The 14,838-nt window shown below is 35.7% G+C and overlaps 1 protein-coding gene across 4 annotated transcripts in view; it reads right to left on the reverse strand.

Annotated features, from left to right (window-relative positions):
• LOC110656125 (uncharacterized) overlaps nucleotides 1-14,838 on the reverse strand; it is a 95,521-nt gene that overhangs the window by 16,659 nt on the left and 64,024 nt on the right. The window contains exon 7 of one of the 4 annotated variants that reach the window (XM_058145722.1): nucleotides 2,767-2,923. The exons of the other annotated variants lie outside the window; for them this stretch is intronic. Coding sequence (XP_058001705.1) covers nucleotides 2,767-2,923 — 157 coding nt within the window. The remainder of the gene's footprint in view (nucleotides 1-2,766; nucleotides 2,924-14,838) is intronic. 4 annotated transcript variants of the gene reach the window in all.

Consider the following 14,838-nt stretch of genomic DNA (forward strand, 5'->3'; position numbering starts at 1 on the left):
ACACCCACCACTTTTTGATGTCGAATTTCTTTCATTGATGGGAAATTCTAGTGAAACCTAGGGTTTCACAGACAAAAGAAATAATGGTAAGTTCTATATATGTGTTATGATGTGTTAAAGATGTATATAAGAATGAATATGTTTTGTTTGTTTTGGCCAAGTAAAAAGTTTAAATGATGTTTTTGGGCAGAAGGTACTTTGGCAGCTGAAGGTAGGACTTTCAGTAGCCGAAGTCCCCTTTTTACTGTTGAGGTGTCCTTTTGGACAATATGGACTTCGACAGCCAAAAGTCCCCTCAATAGCAGGGGTATAAATAGCTCATTTTAATTATTTTTCAAAGAAAGTATTTTTTTTTCTCTTTCCTTGTATCTATTACATGCAAAGAATTCCAATTTTGAAGTTTTCTTTGCTAATTTGCTGTTTTGTGAGCTTGGATGCTTGAATTTTCGTTGGAAAACTCAAGTTTTTAGAGTTAATTGAAGTTTCTCTACCAACTCCATCCCTCTCAAATTCAAGGGAGAAAGGTACTTGTTGAGAATAGAGAGAATTGAAGAATTTCTTGATGAATTTCAATGTGTTACAATGATTCAAATTTATACATAAAGGCTAGAGCCTTAATAGGAAAGAAAACAAAAGCAAATAAATACAAATATCCCTAATATCACTAATTTACAGCTAATGCATTAATTAAGGGATTCTAACACTCCCCCTCAAGTTGCACACGCCCAACTTGCAAACTAGGGTATGAAACACCTTACAATTTAACCCCTTAGTGAACACATTAGCTAACTGATCTTTCGAACCTACGTAAGAGACACTTAAGGAACCATCCACAATTTTTTCTTTTATAAAGTGTCTGTCAATCTCTATATGCTTGGTCCGATCATGTTGAACTGGATTATGAACTATACTGATTGCAGCTTTGTTATCACAAAACAAAAACAAACCATTAGCTTCAAATAATTTTAATTCTTCCATCAACTTCCGTAACCACAATAACTCACAGATACCTTGAGCCGTTGCCCTGAATTTGGCTTCTGCACTGGATCTAGCTGTCACATTTTGCTTCTTACTTCTCCAGGTGACTAGATTACCACCAACAAAAGTACAGTATCCTGATGTTGATCTCCTATCATCAAGAGACCCAGCCCAATCTGCATCTGTAAAGTCTTTAATCTGAAGGTGACCATGCTTTGAGAAAAGAAGTCCTTTCCCAGGTGTTGATTTTAGGTATCGCAAGATGCGGAAAACAACCTCCAAATGAGATTCACGGGGGCATATATTGGCTCACTAGACCAACTGCATATGCTATATCTGGTCCAGTGTGCGAAAGATAAATTAGTTTGCCAACCAACCTCTGATATCTCCCTAAATCCACTGATTTTCCAACTCCAGCTTGCAATTTATAATTGGCCTCAATAGGAGACTTCACCGGTTTACAACCCAGCATTCCTGTTTCTTCCAACATATCCAAAATATACTTTCTTTGAGAAATAAAGATTCCCTTATCTGATCTGGCAACCTCTATTCCAAGAAAGTACTTGAGCCTTCCCAAATCTTTGATTTCAAACTCCTATGCTAGGTGCTCTTTTAAAAGAGTCATTTCTTCCTTATCATCACCAGTTACCACAATATCATCCACATAGATAATAAGTAGTGTGATTTTGCCTCTATGATGCCTCATAAACAAGGTATGATCAGCATTGCTTTGGCAATATCCAAAGGAGATCATCGTTTTATTGAACGTATCAAACCATGCTCTAGGTGACTGTTTTAGACCATACAAAGCCTTTTTCAATCTGCAAACTTTCCTTCGGGTCTTCTCATCATCAAACCCTGGAGGAATTTCCACATACACTTCTTCTTCAAAGTCACCATGTAGAAAGACATTTTTAACATTAAACTGTTACAAGTCCCACTCAAGATTCGTTGCACATGACAATAGAATTCTGATGGTATTCATTTTAGCAACAGGAGCAAAGATCTCCTAGTAATCTACTCCGTATATCTGTGTGAAGCCTTTTGCTACCAGCCTAGCCTTATACCTTTCATTGAACCATCTGCTCTATGCTTCACAGTGAATACCCACTTGCATCCAACTGGCTTCTTTTCCAGTGGGAGAGTAACCAGTTCCCATATCTCATTCTTTGCCAAAGCTTTCATCTCCTCCACCATAGCTGCCCTCCATTTTGGATTGAGGCAAGCTTTGGCATTCATTTAATAAGATACGCAGCAGAAAGAATAGCATCTCTCCAGTAAGGTTTAGGAACATTCATGGTAAACATAAGAGACCTAGCAACTTTAAGTATCTATTTTTTTCTCTCAGATATCCCATTTTGTGAACTAGTATTAACGCAACAAGTCTGATGTAAAATCCCTTGTGCCTTCAAATACTCCTAAAAGACTCCATTCATATATTCTGTACCATTATCAGTTCTTAATATTTTAACACGAGCATCAAACTGTGTACTAATCATTTTATGGAACTACTGGAAATAAGAGAAAACTTTATTTTTCCCTTTCATCAAATATACCCAAGTTAACCTACTGCAACAATCAATAAAGGTCACAAACCATCTGTAGCCCGATAAAGACACAGTTTGAGTAGGCCCCCATACATCAGAATGGATAGTCATAAAAGGAACTAAAGCCTTATTATTTATTGCAGGATAAGATTGTCTACTATGTTTAGCAAACTCACAAGGATTACATACTAACAATTAAGTTTTGCATTGTTTAAACAGAAAAGGATAAAGTTTTTCTAACACAGTAATGAAGGATGTCCTAGTCTCCTATGCCACATGATAATTTGTTCCTCAGCACCCATAGATTGCCCCAACATGGCCTGGCCAATATAATCATTCAAGAGATATAGCCCATCTTGCAGTCTACTACTGCCAATCGTTCTCCCTGTCGTCAATTCCTGAAATACACAATGAGTTGGGAAAAATTCAATTTTGCAGTTTAGAACTTTTGTAATTGAACTAACAGACAAGAGTTTAATAGGAAAGCTAGGCACATGTAAAACAAAACTAGGACTTATATTAGGAGTGCATTTAACAGAACCTGTTCCAGAAACACTAAATAAGGATCCATCCGCAATGCGAACTTTTTCTTTTCCTGAATATGGAGAATAGGATATGAATTTATTTGAAAAGCTTGTCATATGCTTGTTTGCTCCAGAATCTATAACCCAAAAAGAATTATTAAGATTGGCAAGAAAAGCATTAACTAAGTTGACGAAGTTAGAAGAGGTAACTGTGGTGGATTACAATTCAAGTTGTGATAGCAAATGCCTTAGAGTTTGTACCTCTTCATTGGAAAACATCCCAGTGGTGGTAGTATATTCAGACAGATTCACAGCCTCGGATACATTAGCTTGTGGTCTACTAGGGCCCATCCTTTTTCCTCCACGCCCTTTGGTGGGGCATCCATGCAGTTTCCAACAGTGTTCCTTAGTATGCCAGTTTTTTCCACAATAGTCACAATGTAGTTGATCCTTATTTGATGAACCATGTGACTGTTCACGTGAGGAATTAGCAACTAGCCCTGTCTTATCAACAGAAATAGAATGAATCATGGCACTCCTCCTGCTCTCTTCCTATTGAACATAAGAGTATGTCTTAAGGTAGGTAAAGGATCCTTCCCAAGCACTTGGACCATAATTTGATCATATTCCACGTTCACCCCAGCAAGAAAATCATAGATATGCTCTTTCTCAATCAACTTTTGAAATTTAACATGAGGCCTGAAAGTCCTGGTAAAAGTCCAGTTCCTGCTACAGACCACTCAATTTTGCATAATATTTAGCAATAGTTAGCTCACCCTGTTTCACACCATGAACCTTGTTTCGAAACTCATACACTTGTGCATCGCTCCCAACTTGAGAATAGGTCTGAGAAATTGTACTCCAAATAGTAGCTGCACTATTCAACAGTAAATACCCATGAGCTATATGTGGTTGCATGAAATTGATAAGCCATGACATGATAAGAGAATTTTCTGACTCCCATTGACTGTAGGTAGAAGCAGACTTTTCTAGTTTTTGCTTATCTCCAGTAAGATAACCCTGCAACCTTCTAGCTTGAATAAAAAGGAGACACGATCTAGACCATGCAAGGTATTTTGTCCCATTAAGCCTTATGGGGCTAATAATTAATGAGGGATTTTCAGTTATAGTAGTTATTTTCCCTTTAACTACTGAACTTTTTGCATAAGACATGATTTAGAGAACTTATTAGAAGAAACAGTAGGCAAAAAACAAATGCCTAAAAACAAAATTGCAAACCAAGATATAGGAATGGACTAGGCAGAGGCGCGATACACTAGGGATGTCATCGGAAAAAAATGCAGCGGGAAAAATTGACCAGGATCAGGCTCACACGTCGGTGCGTGTACACAAGGTGAAAATCTTCTGTTGGCGCGTTACGCGCATCACCGGATGGCGACGAGACTCTAGGCGAGGACCGGCGATGAGGTTCTCTTCCTTCCTAGAGGGGCAGTGACAACTACCTCCCTTGAGAGACCCACTTTCAAGTCTTATCCACACAAACCCTAACTATTTCTCACTGTTCTCTCTCTGTGAAAAAAAAAAATTGCCAAATAAAATGGCTAAGGCTCTGATACCATGTTGAGATTAGAGAGAATTGAAGAATTTCTTGATGTATTTCAATGTGTTACAATGATTCAAAATTATACACAAAGGCTAGAGCCTTAATAAGAAAGAAAATAAAAGCTAATAAATACAAATATCCCTAATATCACTAATTTATGTTCTAATTTACAGCTAATGCACTAATTAAGGGATTCTAACAGTACTTCCCTTTCCTTTTTTAACCATCAAAATTATTCTTAAGAATGTTTTCATGAGTTATTTTGAGTAGTTTGGGTTGCATGTAAGAAAAGAGTGGTTTTAGCTTTTTGAATCAATTTTGATATTTTGAGGGTTTTTGCATGTTGATGGTTTTAAGGAATCTTTAAATGCATGTTGGTTTTGGAGTTCTAGTATAAGTTCAGAATATGTATAATGATGATGGAGTTTGGGTTTGAACTATGTTAAAGTTGTTTGAGTTAGATTTTTTTATGTAGTTTCTCCTTTATAGCATTTTTTAATGAATTGAGAAAATCTTGGGTGGTTTGTTGTTGGATGGATGCATGTAGCATCCATGAATGATTTTTTAAGTTATTGCATGTTTTGGATGTAAATTGAGTTGATCATAGGAAGTTTTGGAACATGATTACGCAGTATAAATGAGTTTTGGGCAAATCGGATTTTGCAGAATTCAAATTGGGAATTCTAAAAATTTTCATTTTTGGCTGCCGAAAACCATAGTTTTGACAGCCAGAACAGCTGAAGCTTCTCGATAGTTTTTTTTTTTTTTTTAGTTCAAGACTTTCGCAGCCAAAGTTCCCAACTTGGGTAGCCGGAGTTCCTAACTTTGGTAGTCGGAGTAGAGAAGCTCAGTACTTCAGCAGTCGCAATCATTACTGCCTAAAAAGGGGGTATTTAAGGTTAAGGCTTCGGCAGCCAAAGTTTCTTACTTTGACAGCTAAAGTTGGTTCTGTCAGCCTTATTTTCCCTTTTATTCTAAGGCTCCAAAACTTATTTTTATGACCCAAAAGGACCTAGATTAAGTTGTTTGTTATGTGTATAGTGTTTTAGAGTTTTGAATAATTTATTAAGGTCTAACTTTTATAAGATCAAATTTGAGAGACTCGGGAATCCAAGGTTAAGAGGATAACAACCATTTGTGTCTAGTGGTTGATAGGCCATAAGAGGTGAGTAACATAACCTTAATGAATAGAAACTTATTTAATTAAACTCAAATTCATTCTCATGCATCATTTCATGATCTATTAAGTTGTATGTAACTAGAACATGAATATGTTATATTATTGCATATTTATTATTGATGTACGATAGATTTTGGATGACCCACTGATTTCTTCCACGATGTGAATATAATATGTTATATGTTATGATCATGCATGATATGAGGTGGTAAAACTAAAAGAGGTTTAAAAAGCCCCTGACTCATTATTATGAAAGAGAAAGACCCAAGGAGCTTCTTTATGAATCGGACACTTTGGTTATGTTATGTATTTAAAAGGAAGTCCTGAGGAGCATCTATACGAGCCTAGCAAATTAGTTATGGGAAATCACTAGTGAAAAGTCCATCTTATGTGAATTATTTATGATGTGAAAAACTTATGTAACTGATGCATTGCATATGTATAAGGTGATTAATATAATAAATATAATGGTTGGTTTACTCACTAAGCTTTTTAAAGCTTACCCTTTCTCCTAACCCCCAGGTGCAGAGTTCCAGAACTAGAGCTGTCTTTTGGAAGAACTATCAGGAGGAAGAGGTTTAGCAAGCTTTTATGTACGATTAAGTTTTAGAATGGACATGCAATTGATAAAATATTAGACACTGTGTTCGGTTTCAGAAAAGTTGTAATATGTATTTTTTAAGTTTAAGATATGTATGTATGCTTACCTAAACCTTTAAAGCATACTCATTGAGTATTTATGAATGTATGTAAAAATTTCACTTTAGCGTTTATGAATGAAATAAAAAGGTTCAAATTCTGAACTGTTTTAAAGGAAAATGATTTATGTTCCAATGTAAATGCTAAAGTGTGATTGTTTATTAGTTGCTTAGGTTTTGGTTTATGTGGAACGGGTTATGTTTATCACGTTTTAGGCTTGCTACGGGTTCCAGCAGCCTTAAGCTAACTCGTTTTATAGTGTTGGTAACGGCCTCTAGTTGGGTTGTTACATTACACATGCCTAACTTACAAACTAAAATGTGAAATGCTTTGATGCTTATACCATTTGTAAATATATCAATAAACTGCACTTTTGAAGTCACATAAGCATTAGTCAAAGAACCATCTACCTCTATGAAGTGCCGACCAATCTTTATGTGCTTAGTCCTATCAAGTTGAACTGGATTGCGGACAATATTAATAACAACTTTGTCATCACAAAATAAAGATAAACTATTTGTCCCTGACAACCTCAACTCCTCCATCAATTTCTGCAATCGCAATAGCCCACAAATGCTTTGTGCTATAGCCCTATAATATAATTCTGTTTTTGCACTTGATCTAGCTATCACATTTTATTTCTTGCTTCTCCAAGTAACTAGGTTATTAACAATGAAGGTGCAATAACCTAATGTAGACCTCCTATCATTAAGAGATCCAGCTCAATCTGTATTTATAAAGGCTTTTATCTGGAGATGACCATGCTTTGAAAAAAGAAGTCCTTTTCTAGGTGCAAATTTTAGATACCTCAAAATGCAGAAAATAGCTTCTAAGTGAGGTGCTCGAGAATCATCATATATTGACTCACTAGATTCACTGCATAAGCTGTGTCTGGCCTAGTGTGCGAGAGATAAATTGTTCTCCCAACTAACCTTTGATATATTCCTAAGTCAATTGATTCCCCAACTCTTACTTGTAGGTTATGATTAGTTTCAATAGAAGATTTTGCAGGTTTACAACCCAACATGATTGTTTCTTATAGGAGGTCTAAAATATACTTCTTTTGAGAAATAAAGATTCCTCTGTATAATTTGGCAACCTCTATCCCAGGGAAGTACCTTAATCTACCTAAGTCTTCAATCTCAAACTCCTGGGCCAATAGTTCTTTCAGACAAGCAATCTTTTCCTTATCATCTCTTGTTACAACTATATCATCAATATAAATAATAAGCAACGTGATTGTTGGAACTTCGGAACTAATCCTTGCATTACAGAGATTGTTATTTCTTTCCTTCATTGTATTTAGTATTTCCTATTTTCTATTAGTTTCCTAATGTTTAGGTTTCCTATAGTGAGGATTCTTATGTACAAATAAAGACGTACAAAGAAATTATACATTGTGAAATACACGGAAAATCTCTCCAAAACCTATTATTTCAACATGGTATCAAAGCTAAGTCAACTTTTTTTTTGGCATAAATTGCTCTTCAAATCTGATCTAGGGATTATGGATTTTTAGGGTTCTTAGGTCAAGCTTCTAAATGTCTACCTATAATGGGAGTTGTTGGTCACCACCCATCTCTAAGGAAATCCTGTCGCCGATCAGCCCTTTCCTAGAAGAATCCTCGTCCTCCAATAAAGTGCATGTTCTCATGCACCACTTCTAGTTTTGGCATTTTTTCACACGTTGGTGGAGTATCCACTTTTCGTCATCGGAATTTCTGACGTGGATGGAAAATTCTCATAAAACTTAGGGTTTTACGGACAAGGAAAATAGTAATTTCTATATGTATGATGTGGTGTGATAAAAGATATATTTAAAAAAGAAAAAAAAAGATGTTTTAATTGTTTTGACCAAAACAATTTTTAAGTTTCGTTTTTGAGTAAAAGAAATTTTGACAGTCGAAGTCTTTTTACTGTTCAAATGTTCTTTTGGACAGAATGGCCTTCGGTAGCCGAACGTCCTCCCAATAGCAGGGGTATAAATAACCCATTTCAATTTAAATTTCAAAGAAAAGTGATTTTTTTTCTCTCTTTTCTTTTTCTGAGTTGTTGTAGCATGCAAAAGGGGCATTTGAAGAAGAATTCCAAGATTTCTTGCTTGATTCTTCTTTTGGGAAGTTTAGAGACAGTAATTTGAATCTTGGATCATGACTTCTCCCTTTTCTCAAGCTCAAAGGAAAAAAAAGATAATTCTTCTTTTCTTTTGATCTTTTAGAAGGATCCAAGCATGTTTATGAATGTTAGATTGTTTGGCTCTAATTGCATATTTGGGTTGAAGAGTTTGAGTTAGTTTTCATTGTGTGAAGATTAGAAGAGTTCTTGCATATTAGGGTTTTGATGAATTGTATGTTTTGTTTTGAAATTTGTCAAGTTTTGAGGTTTTGTTCATGATTTTTGTTATGTTTAAAGTTTAGAAGCCTTAAATGGTTAGTGATCTTAGTTGAACCTAAGAATTTCTTGTAAATGTGATGTTTAAAGCTTGATAGAACCTTGAATTCAGGTTCACATTGGTTGCATGTGTAACTTGAGCTTGAATTCAAGTTGTTTTAGGCCTTAAGTATGTGATGGGATGTTTGCATCATGTTTTGGGAGCTTGGATTGTGATTTGGTGTTGTGGGAAGTGATGTTCTGCAGGTTTTCAATTTGGGAATTTTAGAAATTCCCAAGTTCGACTATTTAAAACCATTAGTTTAGCAGCCAAAGCATGCAGTTTCTCGAGAAAATCTGAAAAATCTCCAGATTCAGCAGTCGAAGTCCAAAACTTCAACAGCCGTAGTAGCTACTGCCCGAAAAGGGTAGCTGATGTTCAAGGTTTCGGTAGTCGAAGTCCAAGACTTCGACAGCTAAACTTGATTTTGTCAGCCTTATTTCTCCTTTAGTTCTAAGGCTCCAAAACACGATTTTGCTATCTAAAAGGACCTAGATGATGTACATTAAAGGTCTATTATATGTTTTTAGGAAGTCTAGGATATAGAATTGATATAATTGTATTTTACCACTTGATTAGAGTGAGTGATCAAGGTTCAAGGAAGTCGGGCCCTGACTGGGTTTGATGTCAGAACATCCTAGGAAGCACACGAAATCAACCCTACCTGCTAGATCTAAGGGGTAAGAGTAAATAAATAAGTACTACAAGAGATAAGAATAAGCTGCTTAAATTAATTTCAAATACTTTTTGATTATTTTAATTTCTATTTTAAGCATAATCATGCATCATGAAATGCATTGATATTAGGGTGTAATACATTAGAACCATACTTAATGTAATTGCACATATGTTTATGACGTGAAGTAGATTATGGATGACTCACTGACTCTCAGATGGTACATGGTATTACATTATGCATGTTATGGATCCAAAATCCAAGTGAGGTCCCTACGAGGTCTTTAGTATATGGCACATGTCATGTTTTAAGCGGAAGTCTTGAGGAGCTTCCGTATGAGCCGAGCACATCAGATATATTAAGTGAAAGTCCTAAGGAGTCTCTATATGAGCTGGCCACATTGGATTATAGGGAAGTCACTGGTAGTAACACCCCGAACTTACAAGCTTTGAATAGTACCATTTTTTATCTGTGACTAGTATTATTCAATGCTACCTTGGAGACCAAAAATTAAGGGAAAATTAATTGAGATAGACACAATAAAAATTCAAGTGAACTAAAGACCTAAGGACTCGTCGAGGATTTATGAAAAGATGAATTATAACCCGATGAGAGGCATTTTGGCTAATTCACTTCAAGAATTGATTTTTGACCAAAATGTCAATTAAATTAAATGAAATTAATGAATTAAATTATGAAGTAATCTTTGAGGAAAAATTTCAAATAAAAATGTGTAAAGGAAATAAAAGAAGTGAAAACTTAAAATTTTAATCCCATTATGACTTAATTAAAAATTTATGACCAATGGGCTTTGGACAACTTAATTAAATGAATTAAGATTAGGGATAAATATAAAAAGCAAATGAAACCTCTTCTCTTCCCCATTGTGCCGCTACCCCTCTCTCTCCCTCTCTCTCTTCTTCTCCTTCCTTCTTCCACCATTGATTCCCTTCCAAGCTTTTGATTCCCTTGAATTTCCTCCATAAATTCCAGAGACCACTAGAAGAAAACATCAAAGAAATCTTTAATTGAGGGATTGAAGCAAGAAGAATAAGAGAATTGGAAGAAAATTTGAAATTGGGAAAAATCATTAAGAGGTAAGTTTCTTTCATGCTTAATTAGTTATACAAGCTTTGAATAAAGTTAGATTGTGATGAAATTACATGAGAAAGTATGAGAATCATGCATTTATGGAGAGGGGAATTTTTGGCCAACTTGGGAAAAACTTAGGGTTTGATGTGTTTTATTTAATTAAGAATGAATTCAAGTTTAATTGAAGTAGTATGCATGATTGGGGTAGTGAGATTGCATTGAATTTGCATAAATTGAAAAATTAAAGATAATGGGTCATGTGAAATTAGGGCTTTTATTGTATGAAGTGTAATTAGTGTTTATAATGACAAATTGTGGTCATTTGAGGTGCCTTGAGTGTGAATTGGCATTAATTGGACGAAAGGAATTGATGGAGTTGTATGGATTGGGGAAATTGCAAAATAGGATTTTGGAAAATTGGGGGTTTTGTGTTAGGAAGTGCCATTGATGTGTTTAATGTTAAATTATGGTCATTTGGGGTGAATTAAATGTGAATTGAGGTTGGTTAGTGGAAGTAATTGAAGGAAATGAAAATTGAACTTTAGAGCTGAAATTCTAGACACTGAGTCCAGTGTGCTTGGCAGCCTATAAGTTGAGCTACACAACTCCAATTGGTGTGAAACCAATTGGAAATGAAACTTAAGACAAAGGGCTAGAACTTTCATGAAGATAACCTACCCAGAAAATGACCTTAAGCTGCCCTAAATGAGCCTTGAATCCGGATATAGGAATTCTGGACCTGACAGAGTGACCACGTGAATAGTAATATTAAAATTGTCATAACTCACTCTAGTAAACTTCAAATTAGGTGATTCTTGAATTGATGGAAACCTGAAACATAGTAGAACATTTCATATGAAGAACTTAAGGCCAAATTATGAACTTAATCTAACTAAGTTGTTGGGCAAAGTTGGGTCAACAAATCTGCCAGAACTTGGACCAGTCTTGAAATTCTGGAAAATGGCCATCCGACTAGTTTTGGGAAATTTGCCATAACTTGGTTTACAAAACTACAAATACAATGATTTCAAAGACAAAATTTTTATAACATATAGAACTACAACTTTTATGTTTTGACCAGAACCTAGATCTTAGGGCAACTTAGAGAAATTGTTAGGAAAAGTTAGAATGCCTAAGCTAGATTCCTGCAATTTAGCTAAATGGCCTTATGACCCCAGCATGGTCAACAGGTCATAACTTTCTCTACAAAACTCCAATTGGAGTGATTTAAAATGGGTTGGAAACCTAAGACAGAGACCTACAATATTATTTTAAGGACTGGATCAAATTATGAACGTAAGAGGCTGGAATGTTAGATGTAAAATTGGGTAAAATTCTGAAAATCCTGAAATCTGCAGAATCTGTCCATGTGAACAATAAAATTAATTCGACTATAACTTGGGCTACAAAACTCCAAATGAGGTGATTCAAAATGGGAAATAAAGATGAGACCTAGAGGAACAATTTTCATAAAGACACTTCACCAAATTGTAATTGGAACTAAGTAAAAATTTGAGTTCAAAGATTAGAGTACCAAGCTGTCCAGAATTCCAAAACTTATTGAAGTTACAAAGCTAACTTAAGGATGCATTAGATATTCATGTAATAAATATTTGGCAATAATTGAGGTGAGTATTGAGACATTCTACTTGTGTATTTTCAGTAGAAAAAGAGGTTGGAACGGACAAGGAGAAGTGAGTAAAGAGAAAGGGTCATTGAAAGTTTGTGCACAACTAACTTCCTTCTTTGTTTTTAACTTGAAATTGTTTTGAATGAGCTTTATATGAATGAGATAAGGTTTTTCCCTTGCATTGGAGATAATTGTGTGTTGCTAAATGATTTGAATGTGTTTATTATTTTGCTAATGTGATTATTGATTAAGAAACTCTTAAGAATTTGTTTTAAAACTACAGTTAGCATGACAGTCTCTTTTGGAATTACCCAATAGTAACGGCTATTTGGGGTTTGATAATTGATTTTGATTATATCCCCAAGACTATATGAGTACTCATTAGCTAGCTAGCCTTTCCCTCATTAATAACGGTTAGTGAGGTTGATTTGCTTTGTCGTGGTGTACAACACGGCATTGATCATGAAATTTTGTGTTATGGTCTAAACTGTGTGTTGATGTTGGCAACACTTATGCTTTGTGATTTGGGAATTATGATTTCTTAATTGAAGGTTGATTTCAATAAAGAGTTGTTATGGACTTTGTTATGGAAAGTCAATCACTATGTTATGGAAAGTCAATCACTATATTATTTCTCTGTATATTCTGTATTCTGTATTCCTATTTAGGATTTCTTATTTAGGATTTCTTCCTAATTAGTAGAACACAATTATAGGAATCAATTGTATATATATACCCATGTATAGATTAATTGAAATCAATGAGAATCATCTCTTTCTACATGGTATCAGAGCAGGTCATCAATCTAGGGTGACTATTTGTTCTCACTACCCAGCTCAGGAGAGACCTTGGTTGCCGACCGGCCGTTTCAACCCCGATCAACATCGCCGGCGTCACCTCAACCCCCTCATTCCACCACTGTGTCTTTGTTGCGATCCAAAGATACCATTAAAGGACTTCTGAGGTTTGGCTCTCAGATCCTATTTCGGTATTTGCTTGATTTATGATTTTGGGTTATTTTGCTGCTATAAGCACTTTGGATTAGCATTTCGGTTAGTTTTCTTTGTCTCAACAAATGGCAGACAATAAGAGTGTTATTTCTGATGTGATTCCGGTGATGACTAAGATCACAGAACACAAACTTAATGGTTCGAATTACCTGGAGTGGAGTAAGACTGTTAGGGTCTATTTGCGTAGCATTGATAAGGATGATCACCTTACTAAAGATCCACCCACTAATGATACACGACAAACTTGGCTAAGGGAGGATGCTCGGTTGTTTTGGTAGCTTCGGAACTCGATTCATAGTGAGGTAATTAGTTTAATTAATCACTGTGAATTTGTTAAGGAATTGATGAATTACTTAAATTTTCTGTATTCTGGTAAAGGGAATATCTCCCGTATTTATGATGTTTGTAAGGCATTCTACCGTGCTGAGAAAAAGGATAAGTCTTTCACGGCTTATTTTATGGATTTTAAACGGGTATATGAGGAACTTAATGTATTGTTGCCTTTTAGTCCTGATGTGAAAGTTCAGCAGGCCCAACGGGAGCAACTGGCTGTTATGAGTTTTCTTGCAGGCCTTCCTTCAGAGTATGAGATTGCTAAATCTCAGATTTTCTCCAGTTCTGAGATTTCCTCTTTGCATGAAACGTTCACACGGGTCCTTCGTACAGAGAGTACTCAATCTTCACAGCCTGCCAGTAGTGCTCTTATTAACCGTAATCCAAATGGACAACAGGGTAATAGAAGAGGAAGTAGAGGAGGAATTACAAGCAACAGAAGTAATCAGCGTAATGGAGAGGCTAGTTCTAATCAGGACTCAAGAGGAGTCATTTGTTATTATTGCCATAAGCCTGGCCATACAAAATATAATTGTCTGCAACTTCAGAGAAAAAATCAGCGATCACAGATGACAAATATGGCAACAGAGAATTCTACAGTATCTTCCTCTGAGAAAATTATTTTGGTATCTGCAGAGGATTTTGCACAATTTTCCTAGTATCAGGCATGTCTAAAGCCTACCAGTTCCCCTGTCACTGCGATTGCTGAGTCAGGTAAATCCACTACATGCCTTGTGTCTTCTTCATCCAAATGGGTTATTGATTCTGGTGCGACAGATCACATGACAGGTAATTCTAGTCTTCTATTTGCTTTTCAGTCTAATCTCACTTCCTCTACTGTTACTTTAGCTGATGGTTCTACTTCTTGTGTCATGGGTTCTGGAACTGCGAACCCAACTTCATCAATTTCTTTGTCTTCTGTTTTGTGTCTACCAAAATTCTCTTTTAATCTACTTTCTGTTAGTAAACTTACTCGTGCCTTAAATTGTTCTATTTCCTTTTTTCCTGACCAGTGTTTGTTTCAGGATCTTACGACGAAGCAGATTATTGGTAGAGGACGCGAGTCAGATGGTCTCTACATTCTGGAAAATTATGTACCGCGGTCGCTTGTTTGCTCCAGTACCTTAATACCTCTTGAAGCTCATTGTAGATTGGGTCATCCTTCTTTGTCTAT

Source organism: Hevea brasiliensis, chromosome 4 (genome assembly GCF_030052815.1).
Source record: "Hevea brasiliensis isolate MT/VB/25A 57/8 chromosome 4, ASM3005281v1, whole genome shotgun sequence".
NCBI classification, from domain to species: domain Eukaryota; kingdom Viridiplantae; phylum Streptophyta; class Magnoliopsida; order Malpighiales; family Euphorbiaceae; genus Hevea; species Hevea brasiliensis.